This window comes from Epinephelus lanceolatus, chromosome 21 (assembly GCF_041903045.1).
Source record: "Epinephelus lanceolatus isolate andai-2023 chromosome 21, ASM4190304v1, whole genome shotgun sequence".
In the NCBI taxonomy this organism is placed as follows: Eukaryota; Metazoa; Chordata; class Actinopteri; order Perciformes; family Serranidae; genus Epinephelus; species Epinephelus lanceolatus.
The window spans coordinates 19118031-19136081 of NC_135754.1; the positions used below are offsets into that span (position 1 = coordinate 19118031).

An 18051-nucleotide genomic window follows, 5' to 3' on the forward strand; every position below is an offset into this window, starting at 1 on the left:
GATATAGTGCAGTTCAGTTCGGTACGCTTTTTTTTCTGTTTCCACTGTGAAAAGTTGTGGATGATAACCAATCGTTCGTACGGTCCCCATTTCTGGTTTTGAGGCTCATGTAACCACTGTTCATACTGTGGAGAGTTTTATTAGTAGACTAATTAAAATGAAAGGATGTATCACTGGACTGCCGACGACTTTTAAGGTGGAACATTAACTTGTAATGTTACTCAGTGCATGAGCTGACGACGTGAATCAATCGACACACCTTGAATATTCCATATGACAACTTTGACCGTTACTATGAGTGGATCTTTAAGCGTTTATATAGACTAATTTGACCAGGTAATGTGAACTGCATATATTCTAATCCTCGCTCTTGAGAAAAAAAAAAAAAAAAAGCATCACGGAGTGTCGGGCTAAGGCAACACTAAACCCCTGAGCCTGCCTTAGAAGGACGAAATGCACAAACCTGCTATTTTTAAATATCCCGTGGAAAGAGACTCTCACTGCAGCCTGTTCTATTTTGTTCTGAGAATGTTGGCATGTAACCTCATTCTGTGGACGATAAACGAGGTGCAGACTTCCATCTGTGTCACCGGTAATGAAAAGTGAGTACAGTGAGTGCTGGAGAGGGCAGTGATGGACAACATCCCCGCCCACATTTAAGAGTACTGTTTACAATGGAAACGCTAGGGTCTAGGTACCGTGTCTGAAGGGTTACTGTTGGTTTCAAAGGCACCATACCCAAAGTGTTTGGTGGAAACAGGGCTTTAGTGACCAGAACAAGCATTCTTAGTAGGTGTACATTGAAGGTGCACAATTGCCCCACATGACCACATTGCAGGCTGCTTCGCCCTGCCGTCTGCAGCAGTCTTGCTCAGTACTGGACCAATTTCAAAACTTGTTGTCTCCATTAGTCACTTAGACACAACAACATGGGAAAGTAGGGTCCAGGTTGAGAAATACCAAAGTTGCCCTTTAACACAGGTTTGGTGTGTCTGGGCCTGGACACAGCAGACCTGTTACCTGCAGCATGGCTGAAGGTTCTTATTTAAAGTCTGCGCTTGTCTCTTGTTTCCAATAAATATGACCTAAGTATGTTGTACTTCAGGCCTGTTTAATATTCAGATAATAAAGTATGGAACAAAATTTGCTTTGGAAAAACTGTTAAAGATAAGTACTAAACACCACACATTTTTTTATTTTTTTGGCTACATTATCCATCTACATTGTTATTTTGTCAATACCCTTGAATAAAAAAATACATTTGGAACGAGCATGAGTGAGTACTAGGTAAAAAAAATTTCAGCAACAAAAAATTAGTCACGGTTTTTCAAATGAGTCATGCACTGTGCCCTAAAAGCACAAAGTTAATAGCACACAGTTAATGTTGCTCTTTGTGGTGCAGCTGTTTGAGTGGTCCGTCAATGGTTGTCCTGCAGTTAGAGGGGCGATTTGCAGTGTGTTTTATTGTGTCTCCATCTTGCCAGCTGGAAAGCAGCCATCTAAAATTGCGTTGCAGCTGCGTCTTTTTTTAGCCTCCGCGTTTTCAGCCGCTCGGGTTGGGAAAGTAGCGTGCAGTAAGTTTAGTGAATGAACACTGGTGTTTGCTGCAGGCCTCTCTGAGCTGAGACTGGAAACAGACCAGCAGTGTGTGTGCAGCGCTTCAGTTTACAGCCCCGGTGTCAACTTCTGTGTGTGACCGCCTGGTGAAGCTTGGTTTCGGGGAACGACACGCTGCGATGGACCGGTGAGACTTGCAGTGCATGGAGGGAGGAGTTCATGCAGCAAGTGCAACATTTTAGCTTAATTACTCTAAAATAAAGTCCGAGAGTAACGTCATGTTTAAGATGATGGCTTGTTAATATGTCGATGTTTTAATTTAGGGTAACGTGACATGACAGGTCAGAGCATGTTCAGATGGCTTTCATTTTAGGAATAACAACTTAAAATGCTCTATAGGCATATTATTACTTTTCTTTCCTTGTCGCTCTGAGCCAGAACATTTATCACAACTGCAAGTATGAAGTCTGGTTACTGAATAGCAGACCTGGCGGACAGGGGCGTAAATATGAACAGTGCAGTCCCGGGGCCTGTGGGGTTGGGGTGGAGGGGGCCACAGAGAGAGTGGACCCTGCAACAATGTGTTGGGCGGAGAACAGGCCCTTGCAAGTGATTCAGATTCACCACCTTGGAAATACACCTGTGTTTAACACTTTCCTGCCATATTATTATTCAAAGTTGCCAGCCACCGCCAGCATTTTGATTATATTCACTAATCTTTCAAGACCCACAGAATAATTTGTTCTATTAATATGTGAACAGTATGTACATGAAACTAAGGAAGAGACCCTCTGTTTTTAAACACACAAAAACATTTTATTCTGTCTTATTCCATTCCTTTTTTATCAACATTGAATTTGTGTATTTTCATAAAACAAAAACCATTTTTGTCAAAGACAGTCATTTTAAGTTTAAAATCAATTTTACATTTACATTTTTCATTACGTTTCCTTACGTCAGTTTGAATTTTATAAATTATAATGATAATTATGCTAATAATTTGCTTTATATGTCCTCAAAAAGGCAAACCTATCTCCATCATGGTTTCAATATATTTTTTTAAATTTTCAAACAGTCGTAATTTGCATCAACATGATATACTTATTCTGCAGTAATTATAAAATAATATAAATAAACTAAAAAAGATTCAATTTAATCAATAATATATTATTTACTTTGGAATTTTTTGTCATATACTGATATGCAATAATATTTTCTGGGTAATATGTACATTGATGTTGATGTCCAGTGTCAACATTTGATCATGTGACAAGACAAGACGATATACAGTCAGGGTGGACAATATGGCCCTAAAATAATATCACATTATTTGGAGTATTTTTCCAATAACGATAGTCTTGACAATATGACAAATTAATAAATTAATAATAATTTACTATAACGTTTAAGAAAATAAAATTGCAACAAAATAAATGATACAGTTTTACAGTTTGTCTTCAAATATTCAGTAAAAACTAAACAAAAACGATCTCTCATTTCTTTAGTTTGTGAACAACAACAGTAAGTCAGAGTGAGATTCAGATTCTGTAGACAATATTAATAGTTCATAAAAGAAGATCTAACACAAATTACACAATTAAACAGCTCCCAATACAAAAAAGTACCCTGGGATCTATATATAAATCAACAGGTGATTTCCTTCTCTTTTAGCAAAATCTTAATTGATTGAGTTGTTTTTTTTTTTTTTCCACCTGGACCTTAATGCTCTGCCATTTCTCCTCTAATCATCACACTGTAACCTGTGACAGGTTATTATGATACCAGAACTTTCACACATTCACATATATGTAGTTATTTGTCGGGGCCGTGAGTGTCACGTAGGTTTACATTACCAAAGATTTATGACAAAATGACTTGGTGACACCGACTCCTGTGTGCGCACGGAGAGAGAGGAAAGAGAGAGAGGCGCTGTGCTGCTGCCAGAGGAGCCGCTGAATGAGTTCTGTGTGAGCAGTAACTCACTGAAAGAGCCTGAGAAGTCCGGGCTGTTCATAAAACATTCAGGACGCCACAGTTTATTCCACACAGCTGCTCCTCTTTTTGAAACCACCGCAGAGTCGATAATAATTTTGCTTTCAGCCATTGTTGTTGTTCCGTGGGCAACAGTATGATGTCAATATGTCAACAAGTCAAAATATTAAAATTGAAATATTGCCCATCAGAATAACGTACACTGGGGCCTGTCATAACTACCTTAGGCCACTGGTGGAGGAGGTATTCAGATCCTTTACTTAAGTAAAAGTACTAATACAACACCATAAAAACACTCTGTTACAAGTCCTGCATCAAAAATGTTACTTACCTAAAAGTATGCAAATACACCAGGAAAATGTATTCAAATATTAAAAGTAAAATTATTGAAGGCAGAGAATTTTAAATCAGTTTAATAGATTAATTTAGGCTAATTAAAATAATTAAAAAGAAAAGCAGTAAGTCTCATACTTGAGAAGCTGCAACCATGAAATGTTTTTGCATGAAAAATGACAATTATCCAAATACTTGCCCATGAATTTTCTCGTCAACTGACTAATCGTTTCAGCTGCACTTGTAGATTTTCATAACATTCCTGTGCAAAAATCTTCATTTGTAAAGTGACTAGTGACTAAAGCTGTCAAATAATTGTAGTGCAGTAAAAAGTACATGAGATGAAAACATTACTGTAAAGTAAAAATACATTAAATTTGTACTTTAGTACTGCGCTTGAGTAAATGTACGTAGTTACATTTTACCACTGCTGAAAAGCCAAAGGTTTTATTTTATTGGAAATATTTTAAAATTATCTCCATTTATAAAAAGGCTCTTGGCAAAATCTGAAGTGTTAGATATGGATCTGTTTCCACTGTGAGACATTTCCAAAATTACTTTACATTACAGTGGCAGCTAAATCCCCATTACCACACAGTGTTACAAGCATTATTGAAAGATAATACAAGTAGTGTAAGTGTATTTTGTTTTGTTTTGTTTTTAATTAAATCGGAAAAAAAAAAGATTCAAATGTGGGAAACAGCTTGAGTTGAAATTACTGTGAGACAGAAGGTAAATGATCTCATGAAGCAGCCTCTCCTCAGTGTGAATTCCTTTTTATGGGTGGTAAAAATAGAACTGTTAAAAAGAGCATGCACATTTGTAATTATCTGGTTTTAGAGTTCCCCCTTGAGTTGGTTAGTTGTGTTATGGTGCAGACTGGCATACATTAGTTAGGCTCCCTCATATATCTCCAGCCTTATTTCCCCACATACTCCATCATGCCCTTTATGTTCCCTTGATGCCGGTTACTTAACCATTCCTCGATTTAATCAGAACTCATGGGGTTGTTGAGCCTTTGCCCAGCAAGCCCCGCTTCTCTTGAATCATCTCTCACTGCACATTAGGAAGGCAAGTTCTGCTGATACAAATCCAAAGCCGAAACACACATCTTTTTTTCTGTACATTATGATCTCTCCTAATTTCTTCAGCTGGGAACCCAATCACTGACTGGTTTCACCTCATTGATATGTAGGATACCTCAATCCTGTTTCAGTTATACTGTCTGATCTCTGTTTTTTTAAAATGACTAACTTTAACCTTGTTCTTTTACCCAGATTATTACCCATGTATATGTGTGTGTGTTTATTTTTACATGTAATACTAAGCTTGTCTGCTTTTCATGCCTCCACGCTGGCGACAAGCCCGGTTCTAGACAGGCATATATGAGGGGGCAGTCATAAATGTGAAGGGGGCATCATGCTCCAGCACATTTTTGCCATAGGTAGAGCTGACAAATAAAGCTCACTCACTCACTCACTCACTCACTTGCAGGATGTGGGGACGCTGTGTGAGTGCCCTATAGAAGGTGTCACCGTGGTTTCAAATGTGCTCACTGCTTGTTTTGTTGTTGATAACAGTGTTTTCTACATGGAATTGGGTTGTTGTTAGCTGTGTGTCCAACCCCCAACCTAAAGAAATGGATTGCACTTTGTCAGGCCTCTACCCTAAGACCTGTCCAACTTGGGTGTCCCACCTGAAGACTAAGCTCCTGCTGGTATAGCTCTTAGGGTCACTGAGGCACGCAAACCCCCTGACCACAATAAGGTGGCAATCCCTCAGGGAGGAAAACTGAAAAATAAAATGAACAAAAAATAAAATAAAAATTAAGAAAAAATAAAATAAAAATATCCTTCATCAAGGCACAACCAACATCTTAACATTTATCCTAATGGATGGCCATTAGGCATCTAGACATATGAAATAAATTTGAACCTAATAATTACAATAACCTCACTATAGCCAGTATTTACCAAAGCTAGTCTTGTAAAATAAACTTCTCAAACTAACAGAACTAATAAACACAACAGCTATAGGCTAGAGCAGAACATTTTATACTTTTTGTTTTGTTTTGTTTTTTGTCATTTTTTTTGTTGTTGTTTTTTTTTTTGGGGGGGGGGGGGGCGTTGTTAGCAATTTAACAGATTTCTCTTCACTCTACTCTCCTTTGAGCTGCTGAAAGCTGCAGGAGTGAAAAGTTAAGCTTTGTAAAAATCACTGTGATTATCAAAAAACAGCATACAGAACTAGAGGCTGGGTGGGGCTTTATGTAGGGGTCTGGTACACACAGGGCATTTGTCCTCAGTATGTGACATGCAGCAGGTACTCATCTCTCGCTGTGCTTGTGTGACTGAAGAAACGTTCGCACTGACAGGCTCACACTCTATGCTCACTCTGCTATATTTACTTTTGGTTTTTGTTGTTAACTATATATTAAGTATCTCGCGACACGAGACGCTACAACGAGCTGTTTGTCCGTCTATATGGCCGTCCCATTCTTGTGAATGCAGTATCTCAAAAATGCCATAAGAGAATTTTTTCAAATTTGGCACAAACGTCCACTTGGACTCAACAATAGACTGATTAGATCTTGGTGGTCATAGGTCAACCGTCAAGGTCACTGGAACCTCCTCTGTGTAATCATTGTGAATGTGATATCTCAGCAACACCTTGGGAGAATTTTTTTAAATTTGGCACAAACGTCCACTTGGACTGAAGAATGAACTGATTAGATTTTGGTGGTAAAAGGTCAAAGTCACTGTGACCTAGTCTGTCTCATTCTTGTGAAAGCAATATCTCAAAAACATCATGATGCATTTTTTTTTCTAATTTAGCACAAATGTACACTTGAACTCGACAATAAACTGATTAAATTTTGGTGGTCAAAGGTCAAGGTCACTGTGACCTTGCATCTGTCTCATTCTCATGAAAGTGATATCTCAAGAACACCTTGGTGCACTTTTTTCAAATGTGGTACAAACGTCCACTTGGACTCAAGAATGAACTGATTAGATTTTGGTGGTCAAAGGTCATGGTCACTGGTTTTGGCCATAACTCAATAATTCATACGCTAATAACAACACAATTTTACACAAATGTCTATTAGGGTAAAATGATGGAGTGATGACATTATACATCCAAAAGGTCAAAGATTGTGACACTGTGACATCATAATGTTCTGCAAAAACACTTTTTTCTGGCCATTACTCAATTTCAAAACTCGGGAACAGAAGGGGAGACATTTGGTCAGATACTGAACTGGTGACTCTTTTCACCTCGAAACTGGTGATTATTAAGATCTTCTGTGTTGCCAGGAGAGGATGTGTGTGAAGCATCCATGTTTTTGCAGACATGGATGTAAACTTGACTGGTTTTTGCTGACTTTAAGAGGGTGAATAGATGCTGGGTGATGTGTACTTTGTTGGTTACTGTTTCCGAGGATACTCGCCAGCCAGATTGAAAGTAAAAGCCAACCTCAGATTCACTCTTGTTTGGCATTTGGCCTCGCTCTATTTGCATCGTTTTGGCACTGTGGCACCTGCCTTATAAAGCCCCGACCTCACCTGAGTGCTGTAGGGGCACACAGCCATAAACATCCAGAACACAGAAAATAAGATGAAAAAAAGCAAATACAGGCAGAAAAGAGGCAGAGTTTTTCAGAAAAATATACTGCCACACACTTCTAGTGGGTTAGTAGTGATGACCTACGGGGATTACTTCTGTATGAGTCCAAACCTTGTTTTTCAAGACAATCCTGCATAGTCTATCTTTAAAAAAGTGAAGTTAACAGAGTGGTCATAGCCTCTTTTGTCCCAGCAGATCTGCTACAGTGGAGCACTATAAGGCAGCCATGTTGCTGAGTGGTGTTGGTGATGCTCTGGGATACAGGAACCAGCTGTGGGAGTACAACGAGTCAGGACCAGCTATCCACCAGGTCAACATGAAAAGATGTGCTGAGTTTGTGATGAAGTTAAACCACTGCTAAAGCTGTATTTAACCTAAGATGTCTGCCCTTGTCTTTTCTGTCCTTGCAGGAGCTGAAGGAGCTTGGTGGTCTCAAGAACATCAAGGCCGAGCTCCCTGACTGGCCGGTGAGCGATGACACAGTTCTGCATCTGGCAACGGCTGAAGGACTGGCAACTGGTGAGGTCAAAATAACACACTCAAGCCATCTGCTCTCTCTTCTGCCCCTCCTTTGCTCATTTTGTTTCAAACAAGGAGTTTATTGGATTGATCTGATTGTCGGCGTCGTTCTGATGAGGCCTCATCAGGCCACGCGCCACACCCTCCTCCTCATAACTAAAGGTTAAATCTAATTTTCCAGCCTCGCCTTGATTTGGTGCTCTATTACAGCTTGGCAGAAGTGGAAGGAAAATGGTAGAAATTCAACTTGACCTTTACTGTGATAAGACAAACAACCAGCCTTGTTAACAGGTCCCTTACATCTTTAAAAAGTTAATAAGGACAGCGTCTGCAGTTTGAACAAGTTAACTCTGTGTTTTCTCTCATAGGGAAGACGGGGGAGGAGCTCATGCATGAGGTGGCAGCTCGATATGTGGAGGGGATGAAAGACATGGACGGGAGGAAACCAGGGCCTTCAAGCATTCTGGGTGAGATGAAGTCTTTATTTTTAAACTGCTGTACAGATGTCATCCTCCTCTCAAATATACTGAGCACTGAGCTTGTGCTGCTCAAAGTGCACAATAAAAACTGAAAAACTCAACAGCAATTTCTCTTTCCATAAATCCTTACCCGCTTACTCAAGAGAATTCACAGACCTGTGAGCAGTTTCATGTAGGAACTGTGACTTTAAATTTTCCACAGGTGTGAAAGTGAGTGTGAATGGTTGTCTGTCTCTGTGTGTCAGCCCTGTGATAGTCTGGTGACCTGTCCCATGCCAGCTGGGATCGGCTCCAGCCCCCCTGAGACTCCTAGCAGGATAAGCCGTCACGGAAAATGAATGAATGAATAAATGAATAATAATGTTGGGACGGCTGAGGCTCAGGAGGTAGAGCAGGCCGTCAACTAATTGGAAGATCAGTGGTTCAATCAGCGGCTCCTCTTGCCCAATTTACCTTGGGCAGTATCTTGCATTACTTGGGCAAGATACTGAACCCCAAATTGCTCCCAATGGCTGTGCCATTGATGTGTGAATGTGTGTGTGTGAATGGGTGAATACGAGTCATTGTGCTTTGAGTAGTTGAAAGACTCAAAAGGCATTATATATGTATAGGTCCATTTACCAATAATTATAATAATAATAATAATATTAAAATTGAAACACCACTGAATTGATGGCATTGAAATATTTTACTTAGAAAGGTCTGTATCTGAATTTATTTGCTGTGAATTCTCTTTGAAATTAAAATATGAAATTTCTTGATTTGCAATTTCAAAAGCAGAATTTGAAAATATTTTTTCAGTGTTCACAAATTTAAATCCACAAATCCAGGTTTTCGAATTTAAAAAAAAACAAAAAATGTTTTTACTAGAATTTTTGGACCTGAATTTGACAAATCACATTTAAGCAACCTTGATCTATTTTTTTTTTTTAAATCTGGAGCTTAATTTTTTTGGTTATGAATTTGTTAATATTGACAAAAATATATAGCTTTTGAAATTGCAAATCAGATTTCATATTTCAGTTTCAAAGAGGAGAATTCAGAACAAATAGGTTACGATACATGGTTTCAAAATAAAATATTTCAGTGCTACGAATCCAGTGGTGTTTAAATTTCATTACTAAGTATTCAGTGGCTGTTAAGATAAAATTAGTGTCTCTTTTTGCTTCGATAGTTTTGGACTTTTATTCACAAGCAAACTGCGTTTTAGGTCACTAAAATGAACCTTTTCTAAAACTATGTCCAGGGTGAAGATTTTCAGAAAACACTGTTTACACGTCAGTGTTGATGTGTAAACAGGGAAAAGGTAGAGAGAGTTTTTGACCTGAGATTTCAGAGTGCACTGTTATCTCCTTGTGGGATGTCACAAATGAGGCAACAGTTTGTGCAGTGGTGGAGCATGCCAAAACAGTGCTGTTCTATCCTTACTAACAGAAATTTTCATATGAACATGAATATACAGCTACCCCTCCATTATCTTGAGGGACAGGGGCTTCTGAAGACAATATTGGCATCACTGTTGCAGGTAGCCTTTCACTCATGGTTTATTTTAGGGGTTTTGATTGGCAAACATCTGCTCTTGACCTCACTTAATTTTTTTTAGAATGAGGGAGGAAAAACATTGTTTTCAAAACTACCTGCATATGTGTGGGCAAGGCCTTATGCTGTCTTTACTGTGTTTACAAGAAGAATCCATATGAACGCCCAATTGTAGTATTCACAACCTCGGAAGTTTCAGATTTGCAAGTTTTGACATGGTCTCTGAAGTTTTCGGAAATGGTGGAGGCTGTGGAAGTTAATTTTCCAGTGGATGGTTAGTTAATATATTGTAATTTAAGTCCTTTAGTGTTATCCTTTTTAGTCTTATTAATTGTCGAAGAAAAATGTTGACATTACCAACGGTCTCATCTTTTTCCTCCATCATTATACCTTTGCATTACCTGCATTACGTTACTAGCTCATCAGCTTGCTAAATTGTTGGCCTTGGTGGCTTCTAGATGCCGTTGACTTAACCACTTGAATGCCAAGATTATCGTACACATGACTTACCATGTTGGGACCACGAGCTCATGGGCAATACTCTCATTTGCTCTTTTAGGAGTCTCCCAGCTGAGGCCTGGAGAGGAAGGGGGCTACAGAGTGTCCTATAATCCAGAGGGGACAGGCTGTGGAGCAGCCATGAGGTCCATGTGTATTGGCCTCAGGTAAGATGTTTGTCCTGAAAATAAAAACATAATAACTCAGTCTAATCCTTTTGTATTCCAGCCTGAGCCATCCATGGGTTTGGTTATTAATTTTTAATTGTCAATTACCTTGCAGTATTGCTTTCCTGAGGAGGTACAGGGCAACATAATGACAAACTGAGGGCAAAGTAGAGAAAAGGAAATATGTTACAAATTGATTTCGAGCTGAGTGGCACTGTGTTATCAATTCATATCTCTAAATGGCAGATGTTCCAGCAAATCAAGTCACCTCCCTGTTGTGCTAGAACTTACTTTCATTTGTTTCTTGAAATGCGTAGGTTTTTGTTGGTAACACACCTGGTGTTTGCAGTAATCTGCAGTGATATTTTATTTATATAGTGCATTATTTTACAAGTAAACTCAATGTGCTTTGCATGAAAATGCATTTGAAAGACACCCATCCACCCAGAGACAGTCAGGAACTAAGAATCACCCCTCAGACACATACATACAGTATCTACATTTCAGTCAGGTCCACTTTAGTCAAAGAAAACTTTATTCCCATTTGCAGTATTATATTTGTATCATATTTACATTGCTACGTTTTGGGGCCTCTCTGCTTTTCCTAGGCCTACACAGAAAGCCTCTGCCATGTGCCTGCATGGAAAGCCTAAGGCGGAGAGAGCACACCTCTCCGCCCTTCCATGCGCAAACAAGGAAAGCCTGAGGCAGGGAGAGCAAACCTCCCTGCCCCTCCATGTGCCTACAGGGCCAGCATCAATGACAAACAGAAATGACATTGATGAGTCAGACAACATGAAAAGGAGAAGCTGGGGTGGAGGCAGATTGCAAAGCTTGCAGATGAAGCAGCAACACACTTGTCCTTAAAACAAGTGTTTTTGATCAAGTTTTCAAGTCATCATCTTCATTTGGATGATGAGGCTCAATAAAGTGAAAATAAGAAGGCGAGGTGGTGTTTGTAAAAAAGCACCGTGCAGCTTGGTGTGGTTATCTGAGGACACGAAGAACACGTGACATTGAACATTTCACATCTAAATTCACAGTTGAGGCACGAAGCTGCTGCTCTTATCCTAAGTAATTTATAATAAATGCACTGGTGGAATATGTTTACATTCTCTGATCACTGAGCAGAAAATAACAAATAAGAGTTCAGGGTAAAAACATCAACCAGAACCAGAGAGCGACATGGTGTGGAGTCAATTAGAGCATGAAAAGAAGTAATTACTATAAACAGAACTTGTATCCAAATATAATATAATGCAGGAAACATATTTCTCAGCTGTTTAATGGACCTCATTAGGTTTATGCAGAAACCTTCAGCTACATCTCCATAATAATAACTGCTGATAAGGACTTTAATACTTTGTCCCCGCCAGGTATCCAAAGCCTGACCAGCTGTTGTCATTGGTGGCGGTTGCCGTGGAGACAGGCAGAATGACCCATCCTCACCCCACTGGTTTTCTGGGAGCCGTCGCATCGGCCCTTTTTACTGCGTACGCCGTCCAGCGCAGGCCAATCACGACTTGGGGTCTAGGCCTGATTAATGAAGCCTGTCCAATAGCAAAGAACTTTGTTCAGAGTCGAGGCTACGCCGTGGAGGAGACGGAGAGAGACTGGAACTACTTCTGTGACAAGTGGCAGTGGTAAGAGTTGCTGGAGTGAGCCTATGTTAGGCTGCCATGCTTTATTAAAATTAGGTTTTCAACATGAACGACTTAATATGAACCTATTACGTCTCAAGTTTAATAGATGTTGACATGGGATTTGTACTGAAATGTCACAGGTTTGGTTCAATTCAGAAGCACAGAGCTCTTGAAAATGTCTCACCTTTGTTTACAGGTACCTAGATTTGAGGGGACTCTCTCATGGGGTGGGGCCTGTGATTTGGCCCTCCTCCTACGGCCCAGCTGAGAGAGATGAAGTCTACAAGACCTTCAGCCTGTCAGGCTGGGCGGGACGCAGCGGCCACGACGCTCCAATGATAGCACTGGATGCCCTGCTGGGGGCGGGTTCGGACTGGGAGGAACTGATGAGCAGAGCAGGCTTCCATGGAGGTCAGAGATTCAAACAACAAAATGTCTTTTTGGATGGTCTTATCAATCTCATAGGCTGAAGAACAGTATTGCCCCAACTTTAATACTACCAAACCTTTACAGAATCTCAAACATCTCCAGTTTTAGCTTAATGGTTTTGAGTTTTCAATTTAAAACCCACACTTAACCATCCCAGGCCTTTCTAAATGTAACCTTTTAGAATAAAGCCTGGTCTTTTACCTAAACACAGCCTTCTGGTTTAACTTGAATCACAGTAAAAATCATAAAGTCATAATTTCTCATCATTTAGCATTTTTCCAAACTCTCCTCTTGGTTTAAAGGGAGATGTTTTTTATCTGAAGTCTGAATTCCTGCTAAGACAGGCCATATGTACTGATGGTCTAAACTGTAATTAATCCTCATTTGTCATTGTCTTGAGAACAGAAACAGCTTTGTGGAAGCGCTACAAATGAATTGTAAAGGAAACTTCTTTCATACATAAGTTAGTAAGCAGGTAGTCTTTACCACAAAGGCCGACATGAAAAAAAGTCATAGTGTGATATGTCATAAAATTTTATATAAGACATAATACAGTATGTTATTAAAAAGGTCATATGGAGAGTCATAGTACAATATGTTATTAAAAACACCAGTAAGTCATAGTATAGTATGTCATCAAAAATAAAATAAAAAAAGTCATTGTATGGTATGTCGTCAAAAATTTCATAAAAAAGTCATAATATAACATGTCGTCAAAAATATCACAAAAAAGTCATAGTATAGTATGTCACCAAAAATATCACCAGTGTCATAGTATAGCATGTTGTCAAAAATATCACAAAAATGTCATAGTATAGCATGTCATTCAAAACTGCATAAAAAAGTCATAGTATAGCATGTCGTTCAAAACTGCATAAAAAAAGTCATAGTATAGCATTTTGTTCAAAATTGCATTAAAAAGTCATATTCAATTCAATTCAATTCAATTCAATTCAAATCACTTTATTTATGCCCAAGGTGCAATTTAAAAGGGCATGACAGTAACTATAAAACACAATCAGCAACACAAAATCAGCACATACACTGCAACATACAACATTCACAGTTAACAAGAGTATAATGATTTATAAAGTGCATGGATTGAAATGTGTTCAAAATTCATTCAAAACTGCATAAAAAGTCATAGTATAGCATATCATTAAAAACTGCATAAAAACGTCATAGTATAGCATATCATTAAAAACTGCATAAAAGCGTCATAGTATAGCATGTCTATAAAAACTGCATAAAAAAGTCATAGTATAACATGTTCAAAACTGCATAAAAACGTCATACTAGTATGTCGTTAAAAACTGCATAAAAAAGTCATAGTATAGTAGGTCGTTCAAAACCGCATAAAAAAGTCATAGTATAGTAGGTCGTTCAAAACTGCATGAAAACGTCATAGTATAGCATGCCGTTCAAAACTGCATAAAAAAGTCATAGTATAGTAGGTGGTTCAAAACTGCATAAAAAAGTCATAGTATAGCATGTCTTTAACAACTGCATAAAAAGTCATAGTATAGCATGTCGTTGAAAATATCACAAAAAAGTCATAGTATAGCATGTCATTAAAAACTGCATAAAAAAGTCATAGTATAGTAGGTCGTTAAGAACTGTATAAAAAAGTCATAGTATAGCATGTTGTTAAAACTGCATAAAAAAGTCATAGTATAGTAGGTCGTTCAAAACTGCATAAAAAAGTCATAGTATAGTAGGTCGTTCAAAACTGCATGAAAACGTCATAGTATAGCATGCCGTTCAAAACTGCATAAAAAAGTCATAGTATAGCATGTTGTTGAAAATATCACAAAAAAGTCATAGTATAGCATGTCTTTAACAACTGCATAAAAAAGTCATAGTATAGCATGTCGTTGAAAATATCACAAAAAAGTCATAGTATAGCATGTCTTTAACAACTGCATAAAAAAGTCATAGTATAGCATGTCATTAAAAACTGCATAAAAAAGTCATAGTATAGTAGGTCGTTCAAAACTGCATGAAAACGTCATAGTATAGCATGCCGTTCAAAACTGCATAAAAAAGTCATAGTATAGTAGGTGGTTCAAAACTGCATAAAAAAGTCATAGTATAGCATGTCTTTAACAACTGCATAAAAAGTCATAGTATAGCATGTCGTTGAAAATATCACAAAAAAGTCATAGTATAGCATGTCATTAAAAACTGCATAAAAAAGTCATAGTATAGTAGGTGGTTCAAAACTGCATAAAAAAGTCATAGTATAGCATGTCTTTAACAACTGCATAAAAAGTCATAGTATAGCATGTCGTTGAAAATATCACAAAAAAGTCATAGTATAGCATGTCATTAAAAACTGCATAAAAAAGTCATAGTATAGTAGGTCGTTAAGAACTGTATAAAAAAAGTCATAGTATAGCATGTTGTTAAAACTGCATAAAAAAGTCATAGTATAGTAGGTCGTTCAAAACTGCATAAAAAAGTCATAGTATAGTAGGTCGTTCAAAACTGCATGAAAACGTCATAGTATAGCATGCCGTTCAAAACTGCATAAAAAAGTCATAGTATAGCATGTCGTTGAAAATATCACAAAAAAGTCATAGTATAGCATGTCTTTAACAACTGCATAATAAAGTCATAGTATAGCATGTCGTTGAAAATATCACAAAAAAGTCATAGTATAGCATGTCATTAAAAACTGCATAAAAAAGTCATAGTATAGTAGGTCGTTAAGAACTGTATAAAAAAAGTCATAGTATAGCATGTTGTTAAAACTGCATAAAAAAGTCATAGTATAGTATGTCGTTCAAAACTGCATAAAAAAAGTCATAGTATAGCATGTCGTTCAAAACTGCATAAAAAAGTCATAGTATAGCATGTTGTTAAAACTGCATAAAAAAGTCATAGTATAGTAGGTCGTTCAAAACTGCATAAAAAAAGTCATAGTATAGCATGTTGTTAAAACTGTATAAAAAAGTCATAGTATAGTATGTCGTTCAAAACTGCATAAAAAAAGCCATAGTATAGTATGTCGTTAAAAACTGCATTGAAAAAGTCATAGTATAGCATGTCATTCAAAACTGCATAAAAAAAGTCATAGTATAGCATGTCGTTCAAAACTGCATAAAAAGTCATAGTATAGTATGTCGTTGAAAATATCACAAAAAAGTCATAGTTTAGCATGTTGTCAAAAATGTCACAAAAAAAGTCATAGTACAGTATGTTGTTAAAAAAAATTATGAAAATGTCGTATAACATGTGGACAAAACTATCACAAAAAAGTCATAGTATAGTATGTTGTCAAAAATGTCACAAAAAAGTCATAGTATAGTATGTTAAAAAAAATTACGAAAATGTTATAGTATAGCATGTGGACAAAAATATCACAAAAAAGTCATAGTATAGTATGTCGTTCAAAATTGCATAAAAAAAGTCAGTATAGCATATTGTCAGAATGTCACAAAAGTCAGCACATCGACAAAAATGTCATAAAAAAGTCACAGTATAGTATGTCGTCAAGAATATTATGAAAAAGTCATAGTATATAATATGTCATTCAAAATGGCATGAAAAAGTCATAGTATAGTATGGTGTCAAAAATGTCACAAAAAAGTCATAGTATGCCATATAAATGCCATAATATAGTAAGTAATAAAAAAAAAGTCATAAAAAGTGAGAGCATAGCATAGCATGTCATGAAAACTGTACTAAAAAAGTCACTTAATTGGACAGTCCATCTACAGACATTTTTTTAAGTATTTGTAATATTTCAATAGCTTGTTAGTTGAGATTCAAAGATTCAACTGTTCCGCATTCATCTGTAAATCTGTAAACAGATTATTTAGGTTATTTGTAATAATTCATGAACTGAAGTGTATATTCTTAGAATAATTTAGTTGAACTTTTTACTCAACCTCTGAAGCACAGGTCGCTAACCAAAATGTGATATAAAAAGTCACAGCATGTCCTTGAAGTCATACTGTAATGTGTCACAAAAAATGTAATAACAAGTGTGTTGTAAAGTCATATGGTTTGCCACTGATACATTTTACATCATCTCAACATCCAACAAAAAAACAATTTGTCAGATTTCCTGTTAAACTTCCTAAAGCAATAATGTGTGACACAGTATGTGAAGTTGTCTGCTTCCTTTTCTTCCTGTCCAGGTGACAGTGACAGCACAGCTGTGATTGCCTGCTGCTGCTGGGGTCTCCTCTACGGCACCCAGGGGGTCCCTGAAGGCAACTACTCCAACCTTGAGTACCGGGACCGACTGGAACGCAGCGCCGAGCAACTCTACACCCTGTCACACTGAGTAGGCCGCCACAGCCTGCTGCACTGACCGAGTGTGTTTCCCCTCAGTTCCCCAACTGAGGGGAAACTAGGCCGCACACTCTGACACATTGACGTAGAGCTAGTTGGCGCGCTCGGTAGTACATTGATTTAGGGGCCTGTCACTGAGCCGCAAAGTGTGGTGTCATACATGCCTGAAGGGGAAGCAGAGTGGCCCACTAACCCAAAGAAGAGTCATCTCTGCCTTAACAAGGACTGTGTGCTGTATAATGAGGGGTCCCCCTAGTGAGCATTTTAAATTAACATGCAGAATTGCACCACCGAGTGGAACGAATCCGAGCTAATGAGAATGTGAAGAGAATACAAAGTCCCCTGGGAGGTAATTACTTTGTTTCGTCAGCCTGACATAATAGCAAATGCTTATCGAACTTCAAATTAAATGTGCTCTTGTTATTGTCTAATGAAAAATAAATGTCTGCGTCTCATTATAGCTCTTAGCTTACTACAAAACTGTTAACTGTAATACTCAATTAATAGTACAATAAATAAAACAAACAAACCTTTTAAGTTGAGTTGAAAACTTTATTTTTTGGTCATTGTTGTTTTATTATTTTTTTTGTCTTGTCCATTTTTTTATTAATTATATTTTCCTACAGGAGAGAAGAAGCAAAGGGGTGGTTTTAACTACTGGATTGAGTTAAAAGAAAAAAGAAGGGGGGGGGGGGGGGGGAATGATTTGCTAAAAATCCCCTCTCCTCTTTAAATCCGTCCTTTCATGCTGTATTCATGAGAATCCCGTGACAGTCTGTGTTTCCCATTTGTGTCATGGTACTTAAAACACACTGCTGGAGGTGTCTGCTGCTGTTTGTCATCCGTGTTTTTTCCTCTCCGACTGGTCCGCCCAGCAAGGTGCCTCATGTCTCTGAAATAGGAGGAAGTTGGAGAGAAGAGCAGGATGGCAGCAGGGGGTCGGGCGCGGCTCGTCTGCCACCTTCATCA

General features: G+C 37.9%; 1 protein-coding gene across 1 annotated transcript; it reads left to right on the forward strand.

Annotated features, from left to right (window-relative positions):
• The first annotated feature begins 1408 nt into the window (after nt 1-1408).
• On the forward strand, nt 1409-17619 carry adprh (ADP-ribosylarginine hydrolase). Its single transcript, XM_033611647.2, has 8 exons — nt 1409-1744; nt 7702-7816; nt 7917-8025; nt 8394-8492; nt 10603-10708; nt 12085-12351; nt 12548-12762; nt 16926-17619. The coding sequence occupies exons 1-8, from the start codon at nt 1737-1739 to the stop codon at nt 17072-17074; spliced, it is 1068 nt and encodes a 355-aa protein (XP_033467538.1). The 5' UTR covers nt 1409-1736; the 3' UTR covers nt 17075-17619.
• The last annotated feature ends 432 nt before the right edge of the window (nt 17620-18051 follow it).